At 37.6% G+C, this 25,081-nt stretch overlaps 1 protein-coding gene across 1 annotated transcript in view; it reads right to left on the bottom strand.

Annotated features, from left to right (window-relative positions):
• Positions 1 to 13,330, bottom strand: part of RHAG (Rh associated glycoprotein) — a 30,123-nt gene extending 16,793 nt beyond the window's left edge. Inside the window, exon 1 of the mRNA XM_054490920.1 lies at positions 13,147 to 13,330. Coding sequence (XP_054346895.1) covers positions 13,147 to 13,303 — 157 coding nt within the window. The 5' untranslated portion in view covers positions 13,304 to 13,330. The remainder of the gene's footprint in view (positions 1 to 13,146) is intronic.
• Positions 13,331 to 25,081: the final 11,751 nt, after the last annotated feature.

Raw genomic sequence — 25,081 nt, forward strand, 5'->3', positions numbered from 1 at the left:
AGAGAAGTTAGGTTACTTGTTTATAGTCACAAACTAGAATAAAAATAAAGACTCAGTTTTTTTCATTTTGTTCATTTTTTTTAATTACACGAAGTTTTTTCTAACATTCTTTTTTTTTTTTTTTTCTTAGAGCACTCTGGTTCTGCCTGTAATTTATTGGTTTTAAACTGTGCAGTTACCAACTGATATGGTTTGGCTCTGTGTCTCCACCCAAATCTCATCTTGTAGCTCCCATAATTCCCATGTGTTGTGGGAGGGACCCGGTAGGAGATGACTAAATAATGGAGGCAGGTCCTTCCCGTGCTGTTCTCGTGACAGTGAGTGGGTGTCACGAGATCTGATGGTTTTTCTTTTTTTTTTTTAGACAGAGTCTCATTCTTGTCCCTCAGGCTGGAGTGCAGTGGTGCGATCTTGGCTCACTGCAAGCTCCGCCTCCCAGTCTTAAGTGATTCTCCTGTCTCAGCCTCCCAAGTAGCTGGGGTTACAGGCATGGGCCACCATGCCCGACTTGGTACTTTTAGTGGGGACAGGGTTTCACCATGTTGGTCAGGCTGGTCTCGAACTCCTGACCTTGTGATCCACCCTCCCTGGCTTCCCAAAGTGCTGGATTACAGGTGTGAGCCACCGCGCCTGGCAATCTGATGGTTTTAAAAACAGGAGTTTCTCTGCACAAGCTCTCTCTTTGCCTGCTGACACCCATGTAAGAGGTGACTTGCTCCTCCTTGCCTTCCACCATGATTGTGAGGCCTCCTCAGCCATGTGGAACTGTAAGTCAAATAAACTTTAGTTCGTAAATTGCCAGTCTTTGGTATGTTTTTATCAGCAGTGTGAAAACGAGCTAATACACCAACTAATTTAAGAAATTGTTTTATCTAATTTCATAATTTCTGTTAGTGGAACAATTATTCTGCAGATTTCACCCCCCCTTCTCCTTTGATGGAAAACCAGACTTTTTTTTTTTTTTTTTTTTTTCTTTTTTTGAGACAGAGTCTCGCTCTGTCGCCCAGGCCGGACTGCAGTGGCGCTATCTCGGCTCACTGCAAGCTCCGCCTCCCGGGTTCACACCATTCTCCTGCCTCAGCCTCCCGAGTAGCTGGGACTACAGGCGCCCGCCACTACGCCCGGCTAATTTTTTTGTATTTTTAGTAGTGACGGGGTTTTCACCGTGTTAGCCAGGATGGTCTCGATCTCCTGACCTCGTGATCCGCCCGCCTCGGCCTCCCAAAGTGCGGGGATTACAGGCGTGAGCCACCGCGCCCGGCCGAAAACCAGACATTTTATATTGGGGTAAAGAAATTTCATATATTAACTGTGCTTCAATATTTTTCCCTCTTCTGATGTAATTCTTGTTACTGCTTTTCGCCACAAGGGGGCTTAAGAACCTCATTTATGATTTAAATTAATAAGAGCTTAAAAGTTGTGGAGGCTCTTGACAGATAATGATTCCGTGTGAAATATACGAATAAAAAGGTTTATAAACAACTAGGATTATTGCATTATCATTTATCCTGCTTTAAGAGTTTGTAGGTGGGGACCAGGGAGAGGGCCACAACTATAGTTGTGTGGTACAAGGCTCTGCCACTAAAGGAATACAGTGTCCATTTTATAGAAGAAAAGGAATTTCTTTAGGGGTTTGCACTTTGGAGAAATCTTCCAACAGGTTTTAAGGATTATCAAGTCTTGTCTAAATCAGTGATTCTCAACAAAAGGTAATATTAACCCCCAGAGTACATTTGACAATGTCTGGAGACATTTGTGGTTGTTGCAACTTGAGGAGTTAGAGTGGTGCCGCTGATGTCCTGAGGGTACAGACTAGGGATGCTGCCAAACATCCTGTGGTGAATAGGACAGCTTCCCACAAGGAAGTATTGGGCTCAAAGTGTTAAGGGTGCTGCTGCGGAGAAACCCTCATCTAAATCAACTATGCTTTTAAGGATTCATAGTAAGCAGTGTAAAACTTTCATTTTCTTTAAACGTTTTAGACCAAAACAGAAAGTGCTGGCTTGATTTACTTAAAAATTTCTGCCCAGCAGCACAGCAAATTTTGCACTCTGTTTTGGGCCAAGATAGCAGGGGAGATGGAACCAGGTGCCTACATTTTCCTTGCTCCCTTCTCCCATTCCTTGCTGCTCCCTGAGATCATAGCAACTCAGTGTTTTTATTTCAAGTATTTTCCTGAAAGTTGTTAACAGAAAATGAAAGAGAATAGTGAAAACTATAAAAGTGGAGAAATCTCAAGGCATTAGAATCCTACACTGTTCTTAGCATTCCCATCCCCCTGGCTGTGATAAGTTGTGTCTTTCACATTTATTTATTCATTACTTATTATTTTTATTAATTAATTTATTTATTTTGAGATGGAGTCTCACTCTGTCTTGCCCAGGCTGGAGTGCAGTGGTGCGATCTCGGCTCACTGCAGCCTCTGCCTCCTGGGTTCAAGCGATTCTTCTCTCTCAGCCTCCTGAGTAGCTGGGACTACAGACGTGTGCCACCACACCTGGTTAATTTTGTATTTTCAGTAGAGACAGGGTTTCACCATGTTGGCCAGGTTGGTCTCGAACTCCTGACCTCAGGTGAGCCACCAGCCTCGGCATCCCAAAGTGCTGGGATTACAGGCATGAGCCACTGTGCCTGGCATCTGTCACATTTAGAGAGGCATCACACTGATCAAAGACACTGTATTAGCTCTATGCTAGCTGGTAGTTTATATTCCATTCTAATTGTTTACTAGCTGTGTGTCTTTGGATAGTCAGTGATTTCCTCACCTGTAAAATGGGACTAATACTTCATAAGGCTCCATGAGGGCATGTGTTTTATTTACCTCCTATGTCTCCAGTATCTGGTACAGAGTGCATGTGAAATATATCCAGAATAAACATGTAAACTCTGGTGTACATCTAACATCTAACACACTTTTATGTTTTGATATTGGTGTATATTTAGGACTATCACATGTAGAATCAATCTTCAGGGAAACCACAATATTTAGCCGTTTTCAAATAGCCAAACCTGTTTCTTTGCTATTAGTTGATGACATGCATAAAGCCCCCCATATTATCACTTGTGTAAAAAACAATTTTATCTCTATGTGTAAGTATGTGTTTGTCTGTATATATCTTTATATATTTTAAGCTCACAGTGCCTTATCTTGGAAAACATCAGCAATTGCTTTGAATTCTACAATTTTTGTTTAGAATACAGGGATATAAGATCACTCACCTTGGTGTTTTCACTGAGTGAACTCATTTTCCCACAAAGAATATATTCTCACCCTTTAAAAGTTGACTGATGTTAGTGAAGACCAATAAATATTTTGGCAAATCTGTTGGAGACAATCAATCCATGTAGACAAATGTGGCCCAAATTCCTACCTGATAAACAATGCTGCCTATAGAACGTAGTGGTTAAAACACAGGTTTTGGAGGCAGACAATCTGGGTTGGAATCTGACTAAGCTCTTTCATTTATTAAACATTCGACCTCGGGCAAATTGCTTAATCTTTCTAAACCTCAACTTTACCGCAGGTATTTCTTCTTAACATGTGTATTCCAAGGGTAGTTTTGAGGATTAGAAAATAAATACACAATAAGTTTATACAGTGCCTATGACAAATTAAGCATCATTATAATCAGTGGTTTTATTATAATTTAAAATTTGTTCTACTTTTCTGCTAAAAATAAATTTGGATTTGAGGTTGGTAACCAGAACCTGACAGGATACAATTTCACCATCATCATCACCATTACCACCACCATCAGCAGCAGCAGCATCCTCAGCATCATCTCATTCATTAGTAGAGTTTAATTTATGTTGTTAATTTTGTTCTATTCTACTTTTATATCTTGCAATAGGATATCTTGCAAGCCCTAATGTGTTACTCTGTTCTCACAGTTCTAATAAAGACATACCCAGGACTAGGTAATCTGTAGAGGAAAAAGGTTTAATTGACTCACAGTTCCACAAGGTTGGGGAGGCCTCACAATCATGGTGAAAGGCAAAGGAGGAGCAAAGTCATGTCTTACATGGCGGCAGGCAAGAGAGCTTGCGTAGGACAACTCTCCTTTATAAAACCATCAGCTCTCATGAGACTTATTCACTATCATGGGAACAGCGCAGGAAAGACTGGCCCCCATGTTTCAATTACCTCCCACTGGTTCTCTCCCACAACACATGGGAATTATGGGAACTACAAATCAAGATGAGATTTGAGTGGGAACACAGACAAACCATCTCATTTTACTCCAGCCCCTCCAAAATCTCATATTCTTGCATTTCAAAACCAATCATGCCTTCCCAACAGTCCCCCAAAGTCTTAACTCATTTCAGAATTAACTGAAAAGTCCACAGTTTCATGTGAGACAAGGCAAGTCCCTTCTACCTGTGAGCCTGTAAAATGAAATACAAATTAGTTACTTCCTAGACACAATGGGGGTATAGGCATTGGGTAAATACTCCCATTCCAAATGGGAGAAATTGGCAAAAGCAAAGCGGCTACAGGCCCCATGCAAGCCTGAAATCCAATGGGCAGTCCTTAAATCTTAAATTTCCAAAATGGTCTCCTTTGCTTCCATGTCTCACATCCGGGTCACACTGATGCAAGAGGTGGGCTCCCATGGCCTTGGGCAGTCTGCCTCTGTGGCTTTTCAGGGTACAGCCCCCTCTCCAGGCTACTTTCACAGCTAGAGTTGAGTGTCTGTGGCTTTTCCAGGGGCACGGTGCAAGCTGTCAGTGGATCTACCATTCTGGGGTCTGGAGGACAGTGGCCCTCTTCTCACCTCCACTACACAGTGCTTTAGTAGTGACTCTGTGTTTGGGCTTGCACCCCACATTTCCCTTCTGCACTGCCCTATCAGAGGTTCTCCATGATGGCTCTTCCCCTGCAGCAAGTTTCTGTCTGGATATCCGGGCACTTCCATACATCCTGTGAAATCTAGGCAGAAGTTCCCAAACCTCAATTCTTGACTTCTGTGCTCCCACAGTCCCAATACCACATGTAAACTGCCAGGGCTTGGGGCTTGCACCCGCTGAAGAAACAACCGGAGCTGTACATTGACCCCTTTAAGCCATGACTGGCGCTGAAGCAGCTGGGATACAGAGCACCATGTCCTGAGGTTGCATAGAGCAGGGAAGCCCTGGGCCTGGCCCATGAAGCCATTTTTCCCTCTTAGGCCTCCTGGCCTGTGATGGGAGGGATGGCCATGAGGGTCTCTGACATGCCCTGGAGACATTTTCCACATCATCTTGGTGATGAGGGAACATTTGGCTCCTGGTTACTTATGCAAATTTCTGCAACTGTCTTAAATTTCTCCCCAGGAAATGGGTTTTTCTTTTCTACTGCATCATCAGGCCGAAAATTTTCTAAACTGTTATGCGCTGTCACCTCTCGAATGCTTTGCTGCTAAGAAATTTCTTCCGCCAGATACCCTAAATCATCTCTCTCAAGTTCAAAGTTCTGCAGATCTTCAGGGGAGGGGCAAAACTATGCCAGCCTCTTTGTATAGCAAGAGTGACCTTTACTCCAATTCCCAACAAGTTCCCCATCTCACTATCACCATTTTGGTCTAAGCCATTTAACAAGTCTCAAGGAACTTCCAAACTTTCCCACACCGTCGTGTCTTCCTCTGAGCCCTCCAAACTGTTTCAACCTCTGCTTGTTACCCAGTTCCAAAGTTACTTCACATTTTCAGGTATCTTTACAGCAGCATCCCACTCTACCTGTACCAATTTACTGCATTAATCTGTCTCACACTGCTAATGAAAACATACCTGAGACTGGGTAATTCCTAAAGGAAAGGTTTAATTGACTCACAGTTCCACATGACTGGAGAGGCCTCACAATCGTGGTGGAAGGCGAATGAGGAGTAAACTCATGTCTTACATAGTGGCAGGTGAGAGAGCTGGTGTAGGAGAACTCCCCTTTATGAAATCATCAGATCTTGTGAGACTTACTATCACAAGAACAGCACAGGAAAGACTTGCCCTCATGATCCAGTTACCTCCCACTGGGTCCCTCCCACGACATGTGGGAATTATGGGAACTACAGTTCAAGATGAGATTTGGTTGGGGACACAACCAAATCATATCAATTAATAACTCAACATGTTAAAATGTAACTGATTATTCTAACGCTCTCTACCACCCAAAAGAAACAAAATGAAACAAAACTCTCCTTTTCCTCTATTTCCTATATAGATATGTATATATGCCAGCTGCTTGGAATGATGTCCACTCCATCTCACACCCAACACTTTGTGTGTGTGTGTGTGTGTGTGTGTGTGTGTGTGAGAGAGAGAGAGAGAGAGAGACAGAGAGAGAGACAGAGAGAGAGAGAGAGAGAGAGAGAGACAGAGAGAGACAGGGTCTTGCTCTGTTGCCCAGGCTGGAATGCAGTGGCATGAACATAACTCACTACAGCCTTGACCTCCTCCTGCCTCTGCCTCCTGAGTAGCTGGGATTACAGGTGCACACTACCACACTCAGCTAAATTTTTATTTTATGTTTTGTAGTGATAGGGTCTCACTATGTTTTCCATGCTGATCTCAAACTCCTGGGCCCAAGTTATCTTCTTGCTTCAGCCTCCCAAAGTGCAGGTATGAGCCCAGCCCCAATACTCCTTTACCTGAAAATCTTCTAGATACCTTTTAAGAATCATTCTCTGAGTGTTACCCATGTTGTGCATATCCCTCTTCTTTTATTTCGTTTGTTTGTCTGTTTTGTTGCTCTGTGTGCTCATTCGTCAGTTATTCAAATAGACTTGATGGAACACTGCCAGTTAAACACTTTTGCAGGAGAAAGTGAATGCAAGTCTGAAGATAGGAGTCATTAGGTGGCTTGTCTCAGAGAACTCAACAGAAAGTCTGCCACCTGTAGCTTTTTAGGAACTGCCTGAGTTATTCATAAATAAATAGATTACTGGTGAGGGCCAGCTTTTTAGTGGCTCAAGGCTGGCAAGGTAGTTTGCTATACATATAACTTTTTGGCAGTCTTTTGAACCAGTGGGGTTGTATTCTAAACTCATCTTTTTTGAGAGAATAGTATCCTTAGGGCAGTATCTTCCTTCCTCCCTCTAAATATGTTATTTTTACATGTTTCAAATATTTAGAAAAGAGAATCAATAAACACTTACATACTATTCACTCAGATTTATCAGTTAATAACATTTTCACACTTCCTTTCTCTCTGTGTGTGTGGGTGTACATCTCCTAAGTAAAATACCATACAATTCTAAATACCATAATATCAGCATCACATCCAAGAAATGCCAACATTGATATAATAATATGATCTAACATAGAATTGTATTCAGATTACTCCAACTATCCCCTGACTGTCTTTTTATAAAATTTCTGGATTAATTATTCACTCAAGTTTCATACATTTACTTTGTCATGTGTCTTTAGACGCCTTTGATTTAGAGCAGTTCTCTTACATGCTTTTCATTGCTGGTATTATTTCATTTTTTATGTAGAATGCACTACAATTTGGATTTTTTTGATTGTTTCACCATGATTAGAATCAGACTAAATATTTTTGTCAAGAATATTATACAGATAGTATTGTGTACTTCCCACTAGATCACACCAGAAAGCACATAATTTGTTTTTCCTATTACTGATAATGGTAGGTTTGACCACTTGGTTAAAACTGGTGTTGCCAGATCTCTCCACTATAAATGTAACTTTGACCCTGTAAGTATCAAGTAATCTCTGGGTGACTTTTTCAGAACATGTGAATGCCATGTTATCCAATAACTTTTCACCCAATGATTTTGGCTTCCATGATGAACATTGCTGAAATGAATTATTACATTGGTAATTTCAAAATTGTAATTTTCTATGTCTATTCTCCTTTTATATTAATTAGTATTCTTCTATAAAGAAGAGCTTCCTCCTTCTCCTCTTTTTCTCTTTTATGCAATATTTCTGTGGGCTTATTGAATCCCTTTTTCCTTATTTGAATTTCTATTACCATTATGTTATTATTATTTTAACACTGCATGTATTCCTAATTTGGCCTGTTGATGCCCCATACAAGCAGGATCCTGTGTCCTTTTCACATGGCCCTGTTAGTCTTTAACCACTTGGGTTACCTTGTGCTTTCTTTGTCCCAACCTGGAACCAGCAATTTCTCCAATGAGTCCCTGAGTGGGGATTGATATTTCAAATCCAAGGTCTTAGTTCTATTTGTGCCCATGGCTTCCAGGCCTTTTAAGCAGGCAAAACTGTTCAATTCAAAGGCATCACATCGGTTCTGCTAGAGACTAGTATCTTATTGTTAGGTCACATATTACAGACAGTATATTAATTCAGTTATCATGACAATTCCAGGTAACAAAGCAGCAGCAAACCATTTCCTAGGAATTGTTTACACAGCACAAATCAGCTACCTTTGTTTGTAACATGAAGATTTGCTGAATCTTTTGGTGAAAGTCATGAAATGATTTCAAGTGATGTGTAGATCCTTTGCCAGTTCACCTCTATCTTCAGTGATTCCCAAAGTGTGACCCACAGATATCTGGGTGTCCTGCAGACTGACTTTCAGGGAGTCTGAGAAGTTAAAACTATTTTCATGACAATTCTAGGATTGTATTTGCCTCTCGTGTATGACATGTCTTTTTAATACGTATGAATTAGCCTGGTGAAATACAAATATAAGTAAAGCACTACTGAAATGTGATGATATCTTAGAAAAAAAGCACTTCTGTGATTGATTGAGTTGCTAATTGAACAAGAAACATTTTAATAAGATTCCATTGTTGCTTGAAAGAAAGACTGACACATACATTGTTGCTTCTCAGACTTGAGTGTCTGGCAGATATTTTCTGAAAAATGCATGAAATGAGGCTATCATCTCAATTTAAAGAACTGACAGTATTTATAGCTATGATATATTCTCAGTTTTTAAACAATTAGAATTTCAGAAAATTTGTGTCTGCTATCACAAGCTTATCAACTTCCTGATACTTGGCAAGGCTTTTCTAGAGAGACTGTTGATGATATTAACAAATATTCTTTTTTATGTTATATATGGAAATATGTCAACTTTTGGAAGACCTGTATAAGTCAGTGAATCAATATTTTTCAAATGGACAATGTAACAGTATTACAGTGTGACACATGAGTAAATGAGCCAGTCAAAGTACAAGATAAACTAAAGGATTTTTAATGCCACAGAGTATAAAAAGATCATTAATATGATTTTAATGTCCCCTAGATATTAAATACCTAGCATCTGTGGAATCTCTAATAAAATGTAAACAGTCCCCAGAGAGCCTTCTCTTTAACCTTAATTTTCTCTAGTCCGTCTACATGTTAGCAAGGATTAGCTGACAGACACAGTCAAACTTCAGAGCTTGTTAAATTATTTGACTCAACAGGGTGACCAGCACTTTGATAGGTGCTATGGAAGCCAAAAACCATGGAGTATAGCTAGTTTATGAAAATGAGTATCTCAGGGGTTATTCATGGCATGAAACATGATATTCAGGTACATAACATAGTTTCATAATTGTGCTTAGGGTTGTATGCAAATCCAAGGGTTCTGTAACCTAATTCCCTTCTCTACTATTTAAAAAAGCACGACAGAATACAAGTAATGAGAATACATTTGTATTTTCTGTAGTTTACTTAAAATGTAGATTAATATACAATTTCATTTATTTTTGAAATACTCAAATCTTTTACCGCACTACAATTGAGAACTATCATAATGTACTGTGAACTTCTTGGGGAGGAACCGAGCCTTTTCTTTGCTTGAATCCTTGCACTGGCACTGGGCATGGAACTAGGTAGGCACCCAAAATGTTTACTCATTTGACTTGAACATTGTTTTCTATTAATGAATATTAACAATCTGTTCTCCATTAACTTATACCATTACATAAACTTTGTGTAAGTCAATTATTTGAAATGTAGGGAAATACATATAACATATTATATATATGTATATAGCACCTCAGTCATGTACTTTCTCAGTCTATTCTATGAACGATTTTAAGCAGGAGTAATATAACTGAACTGGAAGATGAGAATTTTCCAGAATTTTGAGTCTTGAGACCCACCTTTACTGAAGAGAGAACTTTTAATTGTAAATAGACTGGGTTATGGACAGCATTTTGAGTGAATGAAGGCTACCTTTCATGTAAAATTTCACTTTGTGGCATTCTAGGTGCATAGGAGACAAGTTAATTAATTGCATGCAATGGATGCCTTGAGTTATTAGGATTTTGTTCTCTCACATAACCCTGGTGGAGAGAGGCTGAAAAAACATCTCTTGTCCAAATGCATTTATGTCTCTAATCTTGCTTCGTTTACAGCCATGGATGGCATTTTTTTTTTAACCATCTAAATATATGGTATACAATTAGACATTCAGATGTGTCTGGTCACACATCTCCTTGTCTGCCTTCCCCTGTGGAATATAAACTTCCTGAGGACATGGACTTTGCCCATTTTGTCTTTTTTTCATTTTCTTTTCTGTTTAAAATTGATATATAATATTTATATACATTTATGGGATACATGTGGATGGTATTTTGATAAATGCATATGAATTGTAATAAGCAAATCATGTTATTCAGGATATCCATCACCTTTAACATTTATCATTTCTTTGTATAGGAAACCTTTCAAATCTTCTCTTCTAGTTATCTCAAAATATACAATATATTGTCGTTAACTACAGTCACCTTACTGTACGACAAACACTAGAACTTTTTCCTTTTATCTAACTGTATATTTGTAGCCATTAACCAAACTTTCTTCATCACTTTCCCTGTTCCAACACCCTTCCCAGTCTCTAGTAATCATCATTCTACTCTCTACCTCCATGCAGAGAAAAGGAAATTCTTACACACTGTTGGTGGGAATGTAAATTATAATGTAAACAATATGGAAGTTTCTCAAAAAACTAAAAGTATAACTATCACATGAACCAGCAATCTCACTACTAGGGATTTTCCAAAGAAAATGAAATCAGTATATTGAAGAGAAAGAGATATCTGCATTCTTATATTTATTGCAGCACGATTCACAATAGCCCAGATACAGAATCAACCTAAGTATCCATCAGTGGATGAACAGATTAAAAAAAATGTGGCATATACACACAATGGAATCCCATTTTGTTTGTTTTATTCACTGCCTAGTGCCTACAAGCTTGGGAGAGTTGAAGACTGCTTACAAGAATTGGTAGCTTAATAAATATTTTCTTCATGAATCATAAAATCAATAAATTTTCATGTTTTTACAAGTAGTGTAGAAGAGTGATGTGACTACTAAACTATATTTTTAAACAGATTTATTGATATATAATTGACATATAAAATTATATACATTTGAGGTATACAACTTGACATTTTGATATGCATATATTTTGTGAAATGATCACTACAATCAAGCTAGTTAACACATTCATTACCTCTACATTGTTATTATTGTGTGTGTACACCTGTGTGTGTGTGTGTATGTGTACCTGTGTGTGTCGGTGGGGGTGGGGCGAGGGGTGATCAGATTAAATTGAAGCAATATCCACTCAGCAAATTACAAGTATCCATACGGTATTGTTAACTATCATCATTATGCTGCACACTAGATGTTCAAAAATTATACATCTATTGCTAGGCTACTGAAAAATGACCATGTTTAGTGACTTTCCTTCAACCTAGTCTTGATCTCAAATTGTGAATTGAAGTTTTACCTAGGAGCTTTGGTGCTGGAAATTAGAAAGTTCAGCTTGAATGATACAATTATTAAGCTCTTAAAGTCTTAAGATAACTTTATTTAAATCATATTAATCTTAGATCATATTTTTGGCATTTTTAACATTGTATTGCATCTCTTTGTTTACAAGTGTATCAAATAGTGGAGTCTAAGAATAAAAGAATCATATTTGTTTCATTTTTGAATAAATTTGCTGTAGCACATGCTTAGTGCTTAATAAAATATGTACTAAATGAATAAATGGATGAATGAATGAAATGTACAAAAGCATACATAGTTGAACAGAATTTTTTCTGTTTTATTCTCTAACTTGCAAATTATAAAACTTATTTAATCAAGAACCCTCTCAGACATCTATGCAGTGTAAAGACAGCTAGACTTGGAGTCCAGTTTTCTCTGTCTTATTACCCTAACTCTGTCCTTAACTTTCAATTTTATATTTTTCCTATGTCACTTAGCAATTCTAGGCCACTATTTCTACATGGGAGTACCCCCATTATATTAATTCCCTCAAAAAATGTTGGAATAAAAAAAAGAGTTTCAAATTGTTTTTTAAAAAGCTTAGACATATGCTATGAAGTATAATAAACATTATACCATTTTAAATAATTTTTAAATTTTTTAGATTATTTGAACCTTACTTAAGAAAAGCAAATAGTCTATGTAATAGTGACATACTACTGTCTTCCTTCTTGGCTAATGAGGTAATGGATGTGTTGGTTTATAATAAGGACTCAGTAAATGGTAGTTATCATTGTTATGTTAACTATTTTACAGCCTACCCTTCCAAACTTGAAACTAAATTTCTCTCTTTGCTCAATCATCATTCCCAAGGAAGGATTTTGTTTTTAAAATATGTTAAGTATTCACACATTTCTTTTCATCTCAAAGGAACAAACTGACTTCCTTTCAGAATATTGTAAAACTCTGAGTACACCTTTTTGATTAAAACTCCATTAACTTCTTACATCATACTAAATACTCCTTCTCATTCCTTAGGGTCCTCACATGAAATCTAGGTTTCCCTTCTTATAACTCCATTTTCTTAGAACTCTCTGTCCTCCAAAGTTACCTTTGGCCCTTTCAGTTGGGAATGCAAAGGAAGTGTGATACTTTTCTCTGCAGAACTAGTGACCAACTGAAGGAAAAAGGTCATTTAGCAGTAGATAAGCAATACAAAAGGCATCAATTATTTTAATTTTCAGCTTCTTCTTCTGATATTTTAATAGGAAAAAGTTCTAACCAAACACCTTAATCACAGAGAAGAAGACCAGATGTCACAGTACAAACATGTAATATCCTTAGAACTCATAACCATCATATAATTCTACAAAGAGCTCAAGGGTTTGTAGTATTCAATTGTTTTACATTCTGAGAAACTGAAGAACCCAAAAATATATAGAAAGTAGTAAATTGCCTACTCACGAGGATATAACTCAAAGAATGTGCCCATGTCTGTTGACTTGGTGATGTTGAGCTGCTCGAGAACAGTCTGGTCCATTTCATACTCAACAAATAATCCAAATAAAACAATCATGGCAATTTCCAGGACTATGGCCATGAGAGGGAATTTGAACCTCATGTTTGTGGCAAAGGACAGAGGCACACTGAGAGCTTCACAGGCTGTGAGATGTTGATAAGAACAAAGGACTGCTCTGTGTGTGGAATTTGACTGCATGTTCAAGGCACCCCAATGACATCACAAGAAAAAAAAATGGGCAAGACTGGTTAAAATGCCCCACCCACTGGGGAAAATTATGCTCTGTAATCTAATTGTTGTTCTAAATGTTGATTTGAAGAATATGCAATGAAATTGTGAGAAGCTGGATGATGCCAGTGATCTATTGCACAGGCATCTAGAATCATGTTTAACTTAATTCAGTAGACATTTCTTGAGGGCTTATTGTATGCCAAATATTGTGGTAGGCTTTGTAGAAGACATGAGTCTAAAGAAAATATATAACTGGTCTGTTAACTTCTTAAGAAAATTAAGAATCTAGTTGGGAAAACATAAATATAAGTGAATGATTATATAAAAACAAATACGTGATATGATAGTGGTTATAAAAGTATTATAACACATAAATAAGGCAGTGACACTTTTTGCCTTAGGCCAAGAACATTAGCATATAAAACAATATGGATGTGAGAACTAAAAAATAAATAGGGTTTTGCAAGTAAAACAGATAGAGGGAATGGTATAAATCTTGGAAGAACAGGGCATGTTTTGGAAATGGCAATCAGTCAAGTAAAGCTGGAATATAAAAGAGATGAAGAGAGAAGGAGGAAGTGGCAGAAATAATGTTGTAATGGAGGTGGCTGTGTTGTAAAGACCGTCACATTCGGTACCAAGGATGCTAGATGCTAAATATTATCCCATGAGCAATGGGGAATATATAGGACTGTAAGGAGCAGTTTTGTGTATTTATGAAGTTTTTGACTCCTTACTCTGATTTACACAAGTGAAAATATGGAAGTACACAAATTTGTGATATATGTTTTGGTCTTAAATAGGAAGAGAGTAAACTTAAACAGGAACATAACTAATCTATCATCCTGATAGATAGTCAAGTGTAAATAAGATGCTAAGCAATTCAAAACTACCATATGGGTAGAGGAATTCTTGTCTCCCCTTTGGAATTGTTCTTATGGCAGAATAAACCTGTTTTTGAGAACTAAGAGCTACCAGTTAAATACAATTTCTTTCACGAAGCCCAATTTCCAAAATATTCTATGCAGAATTTGGAGAGAGAGTGCAACTGTCTTCCAGGATACATACATTGTAATAAATATTTATAAAACAAAGCAGCAGGATTTTTTGGTCTTTCTGGTATGATTTTCCACAGTAGAACATGATATGTTAGGATTAAGTGATATTTGAAATTTTATAAATATACAAATACTTTGAAAAATGAGTATTTCCATTGTTCCTTACAGCATAGTACAAGAGGAGTGGGCTCCCATGCTTAGCTATGAAAATACATGTGTACATCTCACACTTTAATTTTTGGTTTTGCAGTAGCCTGAAGAGTGTTCATGAGAACTCCAACAAATCCTAAATGAAAAGAGTATATGTTAATAAACTATGCATAAGCTTGTGAAAACCAAGTATCAAATAATAAATTGCAAGAACATCTAAACAATATCATAAATCAATGCAGTTTTAAACTCTTTAATAAAAAATGACACAGTATATTAAATAATCCAAGACCGATGGCATCTCTCTTTCTCTGGGACATTTCCAGCAGCTCAGCAACCACTCAACACATGGGGAGTAGAGGATTCTACTCATATAGGTGATGGGACTATGCCAGGACTTGACTTCAGTCTGTTCAACTTTGAGGAATTCAGATTTTTTCCCTTATTCTGAATGTAGACATTTGTATTGAAATAAGCTGCATCATGTATCATCTGGGAAATTATTTCTCTTGTTCAGTTCTTCACATAAGCTTCTCTTTCTAATTGGAAATCTTCCCACATATTCTCTGGCCCCTAGCCTATATACATCATCCATCATTCTTCAGTTTTCAGATGAAGTGACACTTCCTCAGAAAAGCCCTCATTGGTCTCCCATTTTGAACCTGGTTTCCACTATTATCTCTCACTGAACTGTGGTCTTTTCTTTGCATTTAGTACAGTTGGCTGTGTGTGCTGTATTTATGTAGTGTTTGTATTTATATGTAATTTTTAAGAACGGCCATTTCCCTTACTGGCCTGTTAGCTCCAGGACAGGGGCTGTGTCTCTTTTGCACCTCATTTGTTATCTAGAGTGAATAACACCATGTCTAGCACAATATATAATTGATAAACATCATTTGAGTGAATTAATTAAGGGCAGACTTAAAGGCAGAAAGACTCAGCAAGCAGGTCAGCGGTGTGAGGAAGGGAGAGAGGAACAGCTTTACTCTAATAAATTTCATTTTAAATTATAAATATGTAGAATCCTGACAGTAGCTTTCATACTGCTGTCTACTCTGTCATTATTTCAATCAGTGAGGGCTTATCATCAGGTTCTCTGCGCCTGGAACAAAAGGGAGGATCAAGCTCTAGCCATGAAGCTTGGGAGGGCCAAATTCCTGGCAGACCAACACCTGGTAGCGTGAACCTGAAGATTTCAACAGCTTTTTAGAAATCTCTCTCCTGACATTTCTGAATCACAAAGACAATAGGCTGAGGGTGTGGGTGTACTAAAGTGGAAATGATTTATCTGTTGCCTTGTCTGCCTATGAAACTACAGGATGGCTTTCTTCTAGTGCCTTCAGTAAATGAGGTGAAATCAGAAAGAATCATGAATGGGTAAGCCACGTTCTCATGCAAACCAAACCAAACAAAATAAAACACACACCATGCAAATGAACCTTCAAGTTCCCAGCTAAATACACAGATATAAACGAAGTGTTCCTGGGTTAATGCAGGAGCCAGTGGGCTACACGGGATCTTAGACTGATCCTCAACTTGCTGTGTGACTTTAGGAAAGAAACATAGTTTCTTTGTCTTATTTTCTGAATATATGTAAAACATAGCTAGTTGTTATTATTTGGAATTTTAATTTGAGTTTGCTTATTTTTAATAGCAAAGAATAACTGAAACAGGACCACCACTGTTTTAAACTGTCTCTTTCTCTCTACCTTTGTGTATCTGTAGTGGTGGCGGGAGGGTGGGAGGTATTTAGGAAGATGAAGGTACTAAAATACCTTTAGCATTTTCTGTTCTGGAGACTGTGTTAGGTGGCTATTTACCCACCTTGTTTAGTCCCACTGCAATTTTATACGCACACACACATATTATTATTTTTTTGAGACAGAATCTTTCTCTGTTGCCCAGGCTGGAGTGCAATGGCATAATCTCGGCTCACTGCAACCTCCACCTCCCATGTTTAAGTGATTATCCTGCCTCAGCCTCCCGAGTAGCTGGGATTACAGGCGTGTGCCACCACATCCAGCTAATATTTGTACTTTCAGTAGAGGTGGGGTTTCACCATGTTGGGCAGGCTGGTCTCAAACTCCTGACCTCAGGTGATCCACCCACCTTGGCCTCCCAAAGTGCTGGGATTACAGGTGTGAGCCACTGTGCCTGGCCTGCAATTTGATATATTTTTACACTTTGCAAACATAACTTGCTCCATTGGTTTATATGTGTAGCTACTCAAGCGCCCAACTGCCATACTGGTATGAGGTCCAGTGACTCTTTTTTGGTGCTTCTTTAATGTTTTCCTTCCAAAAAGAGACCGTGGGTTTTATTTAGTCTAATAGGATGGCCAGTCCATCTTCTCTTCCCAAGTGAGGAGCAGACACAAACATTTCTTGCTGCCATAGGGGATCTGGTGAAAAAAAAGGTCTTTCTTCCCATAAAGGTTCTTTGTAACTTCTCAGATCTATGGTGGATGGCCCTGTGCCCTCCCCTAGGGCTTTCTTTCCTAGGGCTTTCTTACCTGGTGGCACTCAGCATTATTTCACAGAACGCTGGAATTGAGCAGGGTTACAGGACCAGAGAAATCAGCACCAGCATCTCCAAAGCAGCTGCCCAAGGCTTTGGAACTTACCTTAAGCTAGGGACCCTTAACATTTTTGTGCTATGGACACTTTTGACACAAGCCTCTAAATCCCATATCAAAATAGATTTTAAATGCACAAAATAAAATACATAGGATTACCAAGGAAACCAGTTCTATTGAAATATACTGATCAAAATACTGTAATATAAAAGAAGCACCTATACCCAACTATCTGATGTAGGTGCTTCTCTACAATGGATGAAATAAATCTTGTGGCATGTCTAATAATGAGCATAATTTCCAAGTTGGAGTAATGAGTGTAAATAATATTTTGAGATATCTGAAACAAGTAAAATAGGAGAGAAAATTATTTGTGATTTATATTAGTGGCAGTTACCAATACTATTAATGATGCTGTTGTTTATTTTCTACATTCACAATAGAAAAAATGTTAAATTTCAGTTAAATGCACTGTTGTTTCCCTATTTAAATATATGGACCATCTGAATTATATTTATAGAACTCCAAGTTAAAAATGCCTGTTTTAACTATGGCCAACAGCTTTATTTCTCTTTTTCTTCAGTCTCAGGAGGCTTCCTATCATTTCTTGCCCCTGGTAATTCTCACGGACATATTAGTTTATGTCTATGAATTGTGTTAATTCTGAATTCCAGGGAGATGTTGAAGAATATCAGTTAAAATCTTCCCAGGAGGCCCCTGTATTCTTTAGACAAGTTGATTTTTCACCTTTCATGTGATTAACTTTGCAGAAGAAGAGCTAGAGCGCCTCTGAAGTGATCTTTAGCAAAGACAACAAAACTAACTTCTCCAAGTTAAAAGAGAACTCTATAGAGAGATGATAAGCTTGAGGCTCAGAGAGTTTCAGCAACTTGTTCAAAGTTGCACAGCGGGTAGATGGCAGAGCCATAATGAATACAGGTTTGCCCAATTTCCTAAATTTAACTTCCTTCAGCTATACCATATTGTTTTTCTTTCTATAACCATTTATTATTTATTTATTTATATGGCTACATAATTGCTTGTAGCAAGATATCTCATATACCCCATACTGTTTTTCTATGTGAGATAACTTATGCTCACACTGATCTCAAGGTACTGACAATATCAAAGAAACTTCTGAAACATAAAAAGGGAATTAAAAATTTTAGAACTGGCCGGGCGCGGTGGCTCACTCCTGTAATCCCAGCGCTTTGGGAGGCCGAGGCGGGCGGATCACGAGGTCAGGAAATCGAGACCATCTTGGCTAACACGGTGAAACCCCGTCTCTACTAAAAATACAAAAAATTAGCCAGGCGCGGTGGCGGGCGCCTGTAATCCCAGCTACTCGGGAGGCTGAGGCAGGAGAATGGCACGAACCCAGGAGGCGGAGCTTGCAGTGAGCTGAGATAGCGCCACTGCAGTCCGGCCTGGGAGAAAGAGGAAGACTCCGTCTCTAAAAAAAAAAAAAAAAAAAAAAAAAATTTAAAACTATTTTCTGTTTACAGTTTTTTATTTTACTTTAACTTGGAAAGTACTATCAAATGATGATATCAACTTTTCTACTTGGATCACTCTTTTTCTCAACTAGGAGAGATCTACATCATAGAGAACCTTTGTGTGTCTCCATTTAGATATTCAATAGATATTCCCAAACTTAGGCTTAATTACAGAATCCTAAAATTGATATGAATTTCAAACTTTGTAGACCGAGAAAAAATATATGTATGTACTTTTAAAATTGAGAATATTGAAACTACATCTTTTTTCTGTTGGGGACTGTTATATGTGTATATGTATATTATATATAACATATGTTACATATTTAAATGTAATTATATATGATTATATATATGATTATATATAATTGTATGCACATATATATGTAGTTTATCTGCTGGAAAGAGATTCACTCTTTACCTCCACATGCATATTAAATGAACAAATGCCATCAACCAAAGATCAGGCACAAAGTGTTTTCAAATATGATCATCACCACGTGTAAGTGTTGAGCTGGGGTTTACATTCTATAAAGGCATCCCCTTTTTGTGGGTTACTCTTCACTATTTACACTTCCAGAATTTTCAGAATGAGACATCTTATCTGTAGCAAGGATGAACAGAGCCTTGAAAGTGTCAGGATTGTGGCTGAAGGTAGTGTTTCATTAAGTACATGGCTAGTATTTCCTTCTCTCTTTTCTTTCATCTTGGTCTGGTATTGTTGAACTGAAGAAATGGGCCAGGCGTGGTGGCTCAAGGCTGTAATCCCAGCACTTTGGGAGGCCGAGGTGGGCAGATCACGTGGTCAGGAGATGGAGACGAGATCAAGACCATTCTGGCCAACACGGTGAAGCCCCGTCTCTACTAAAAACACACAAATTAGCTGGGTGTGGTGGTGCACGCCTGTAGTCCCAGCTACTCAGGAGGCTGAGGCAGGAAAATCACTTGAACCCAGGAGTTGGAGGTTGCAGTGAGCTGAGATTGTGCCACTGGACTCCAGCCTGGCAACAGAGCCAGACCCCATCTCAAAAAAAACAAAAGAAAACAAAAAACAAAAAAACAAAAAAACAAAAAAACAGAAATTGATCTTCTATGGAGCATATGTGTTGCTTTCCTGCTTTGAAAATGGGGATAATTGCCTGACTACTCAGCTGATGATTTATATTACACGTAAAAAAAAATTCATGGTTTAAGAATTAGAATGTCTAGACCACAGTTTTTACACAATTATTAATTACTTCATCTATTAGATTTGAGCATCATGCGTTATTCACTTATTTTTATTTCTGACGACTCATTGTGGAAAATAATCTTTTAATTTTAATTTTTCAAAACAACTTTATTGAGATATAATTCACACACCATACAATTCACCCATTTGAAGCATACAATTCAATGGTTTTTGGTACATCCACAGATACATTTAAGCATCACCACAGTACATTTAAAAAAATTCTCATTTATTTATTAGGCATGCATATTTCTTTTATGAATTATGTGTTTGTAGATTTTGCCCATTTGTCATCTTATTTTTTTTTCCCCAACATTTATTTTAGGCTCAAGGGGTACATGTTCAGGGTTTTTACAAGGATAAATTGCATGTCATGGGGGTTTGGTGTACAGATAATTTTGTCACTCAGGTAATCAGCATAGTACTGGATAGGTAGTTTTTCAGTCCTCAGCCTCCTCCCACCCTCCACCCTCAAACAGATCTTGGCGTCTATTGTTCCCTTCTTTGTATCCATGTGTACTCAATATTTAGCTCCCACTTACAAGTGAGAACATGTGGTATTTGGTTTTTGGTTCCTGTATTAATTCATTTAGGATAATGGCCTCCAGCTGCATCCATGTTGCTGCAAAGGACATGATTTTATTCCTTTTTATGGCTGTGTGGTATTTCATGATGTATATGTACCACATTTTCTTTATGCAGTCCATCATTTATGGGCATCTATCTAGGTTGATTCCATATCTTTGCTATTACCACAGTCAATTTTAGACATTTTCATCACCTCAAAAAAACCCCATATTCTTTAGCAATTCCTACACCCTTTTCCTAGCCCTAACTAACCACAAATCTATCCTTTCTCTATCGAGTCCCCTATTCTGGACTATCATATGAGTGGAATCAAATAGTGTGAGGTCTTTTGTGATAGGTTTCTTTTACTTAGCGTAATGTTTTCAAGATCTATCCACTTGAAGCACCTATCAGTACTTCATTACTTTTCATGGCCAAATAATATTTCATATATGGCTATAACACATTTGTCTATTCTTCCTTTTCTTGGCAGACATTAGGATTATTTTCAACTTTTGGCTATTATAAATAATGCTGATAGAAACATTTATGTATAAGCTTTTGTTGTAGATATATGTTTTCATTTTTCTTGCATATATAGTAAGTAGAATTGCTGGATCCTATGGTAACTTGACAATTAATCATTTGAAGAACTGCCAACAATTTTCAGAAGTGACTTTTCTCTTTATCTTCTCACCCAAAGTATATAATGGTTCTGATTTCTTCACATCCTCACCAATATATTTTTTTTAATTTTAATTCTAGCTATCCTCGTGGGTGTAAAGTGATGTGTTCTTGTGGTTTTGATCTTAATTTCCCTGACAACTAATGATGTCAAGCATCTTTTGTGTGCTTTTGTCCATTTGTATAGTATCTTTCTTGATGAACTGTCTATTCAGATTCTTTGCTCTTTTTTAAAAAAGCATTGTTGAATTGCACCAAACCATGTTCTCCTTAAGATTGTCACTAACTCACATACCATAAAGCAAATCTCTTAAACTGTCTTTGTCACTATTTTTCTCATCCTTAGTGTGGCAGTGAGAATTCTTGCTTTGTCCACTTGAAGCAGTTGTTGTAAGATTAGGTGAGAGAGTGTATATAAAGGCACTTTATACATTTTAAAGAGATAAGAAAATCTAAGTTATTAAAGAGAAATATGGCGATAATAGATGGGGCAGTGTTTTGGATTAAAATTAAAGCCTTTGTATAAGTACAATGAATTGTGAAAATGAAGAAATACTATTTAGGCAATAAAGTCATCAAAATTGGTTATAGCTCATCAACTTCAGGAATCAAGCCAGGCACAGTGGCTCACTCCATAATCCTAACACTTTGAGAGGCTGAGGTGAGAGGATTGCTTGAGCCCAGGAGTTCAAGACCAGACTGGGCAACATAGTGAGACCCTATCTCTACAAAAATACAAAGAAAAACAAAAAAGTGGGTGGCACACACTTGTGGTCTCAGTTACTTAGGAGGCTGAGGTGAGGACCAATTGGGCCTGGGAGGTGGAGGCTGCAGTCAGCTGTGATTATGCCACTGCACTCCAACCTGGGCAACAGAATGAGACTCTGTCTCAAAAACCAACCAAATAAACAACACGAACAACTGCAAAACCCACAAAAAACCAAAACATTAGCAATCAGACAACATTTTTAAATGTTTTATTTTGAATAATTTTAGATTTACAGATGAGTTGCAAAGATTACAGAGTCTCTTATTGCCCTATGTTCACTTTCCTCTAATGCTAACATCTAACACAATCATAGTATAATGATAGAAATCAGGAGATTAACATTGTTATAATACTATTAACTAAACACCAGACTTTTCACTAGAATCCTTTTTCTGTTCCAGAGTCCAATCCTGGGTCCTACACTGCATTTAGTCACCACAATTTCTTAGTCTCCTATGTTTTATGACAGTTCCTCAGTCTTTCTTTGTCTTTCATAATCCTGACTCTTTTGAAGAGTACTAGTCAGATATATTGTAGAATATTCTTTAGTTGGGATTTGCTGATATTTTCTCATAATTGGACTGGGGTTATACATTTTTGGGTTGACGATTACAGAGGTGGAATGCCCTTCTCATCACATCCTATAGGGGGTACTTAATATAAATATGCATTACTATTGGTGACATCAATCTTGATTACTTGGTCAAGGTAGAGAAGAGTTTTAATTTTGAAATATTTCTCTCCACAGCCTTGCCAAGAGAGGATTATGTCCCAAACATATATTCCTAATTTTACTAATAATAAATGACTGTGGCAACCACTACACAAAATAAAATAAAGAACAAAAGAGAAGAAGGAGCTAGAGAAGGGGTAGGTGGTGGAGGAGGAGAGCGGGGGACAGAAACCTGTGTATGGGTACAAGAGAGATCCCGCCTGATTAGTGTCCTGGCAGTTGGGCTCATGGGAGTACACAGCTTAAGTGAAGGGGAAGTCACATAAGCCAGACATGGTCTTGAGCAAGCTGCTTTTCAAAGATAAAGTTGGAATTGAAGAGCTTCCCAGAAAATATGACAGATCTTTATTTCTTTTTTTTTTTTTTCCAGAACTTGATCTCATGTCCCACTATAGTTTATCAGCATGCCTCAGCTTGCTGAGCCTTAGGCACAGATATGTCTTCAGAGTAAGCATTTGGTGGCATTTTTAACATCTACTGGCAGCTGATACATGCCAGGCTCTTTACCCATGCTAACTATAATCCTTAAAACAGTGCAGCAAGATAGGGCTTTTTTTTTCTTCTTATTGTCATTATACAAATGGGAAAACTAAGACATGAAATGGCTGTTGAAGTCTAATGCCATTTAGAAAATTCCAGTATCCACATTAAAATGAAAGTCAGTCAGTCTGACTCTAAAACTGTGTCATTCTTTTTCTTCAGCTAAATTGGTTTCAGTGCTCTTCTACTGTTTTTCAGGTATTACTTACATCCTAGAAAAAGTGCTTCTCCTAATAGAAATATAAATAATTACATATATTCTAGTTTTTAGATGATGAAATCTAAAGTTTTTTTAACTTATTCATACTGTACAGAACTACGTGAAGTATGAATGTCCATCCATTCACTCTTATGCTCCTGGCAATAGTTTGATATTCATCTTTCTGGACTCCCTCTAAACATTTATACATAAATATGTCCTCATATACGTATTTCTGATTTTATAATATCAACATTATAATACTTCAAAAACTTCATCACGTGTCTTGGAATATCAGTTTTACCTTTTTAGTTTTAAAGGTGGTAAACATATTTCATGGTATAGGTGGGTCACATGTATGGATATTTTGGTAGATCAATAAAGGTTTTTATTAGAGGATTACAACCCTGCGTGCTGAAACTTCAGGGATTATAACAAGCAGGGAAGGGAGATGTTTAGGAATATTTTGGAGCCTTCAGTATAGATCGATGCTTAGAGCCTCAGACCTTGAATCCAGACTGCCTAGTTTCCTATCCTAACTACAGTGTTGACTTGATGTGTGAATCTGGGCAAGTAACAAATTCTGTAATTTATTTTATTCTGTAAAACATACGAATAATAACGACTTTGCAGAATCATAATGAAGTCACAATAAGGATCATAATGTTACTGAGTAAAAAGTTACAAACAAAGCCTGAGACACAGTAGGGATACAGTAAGTGCAATATTACTTTTATTTTGTCATTTTTGGCTACCCACATCCAAGACTCTATTTTGAAGGAATTTTAAAATAAGAGCCTTGTTTCCTACTGTTGAGTCTCACATTGGGGCAGATATTTCCAATCCTTGTCCCCAGCCATTTGCCAGGTTAAAGTCTATGACTTCAGCTTGATCAGTTGGATTCTCATATCTAGAACTTAGAGAATTTTGAAGGCAGTTATGCAGAATGCATGGGAATTGAAAACTTGGGGGATGTTTGTGACAGCAGTAGTGGCATTTTTATAAACTAGAATATTCTTATGGTATTATTTGCCTGTGACATCAGCTTGCTTTGGTGGGATTTGTTTCTTGACTTTGGGTTTCAAGGCTGAAGTCGGTTTTGTGAGCTTCCTGGTACCCTCCCCAAAAATGCCATTTTCTCCATAGATATTTCGTTTCTGTAGTTTGTAACTAAGAAGCTTGGTGATTCAGTATCGTCTCTGTACCCCCTGTAATCTCATTATTCACTCAAAACATTTATTGAGGACTTCCTCTGTATTGGAAAAAAAGCTACAGTATATGATATTGCTCCTCCTTAACAAATTCAGAGAGGTTGAATTTGGGTGTTTTTGCAAGTCAGAATCAAGAGATTGCTTATCTATAAACACACACTTCTGGAGAAAAGAAAGTCATGTTAAGCTAAATAAAAAATTTTGTCTATTAATGTTTTTTAAAAAGATTTTTGAATTCAGTAATATTGTTTCACAATCATTTTGCATGTAGGAAAAGCAAATTACTAGGTATTATCCAGGCGTAATAACTGCAATTTCTGGTTTTGATTGAATTTCTGTGGAGACTCCCTGTCAAATTGGCATTGGCTTATTCTTATGACTAGAACAGTCTGTCAATTTACAGTGGCTTCTGCTGACACAATGCATGAGCTTAAGG

This window comes from Pongo pygmaeus, chromosome 5 (genome assembly GCF_028885625.2).
Source record: "Pongo pygmaeus isolate AG05252 chromosome 5, NHGRI_mPonPyg2-v2.0_pri, whole genome shotgun sequence".
Taxonomy (NCBI): domain Eukaryota; kingdom Metazoa; phylum Chordata; class Mammalia; order Primates; family Hominidae; genus Pongo; species Pongo pygmaeus.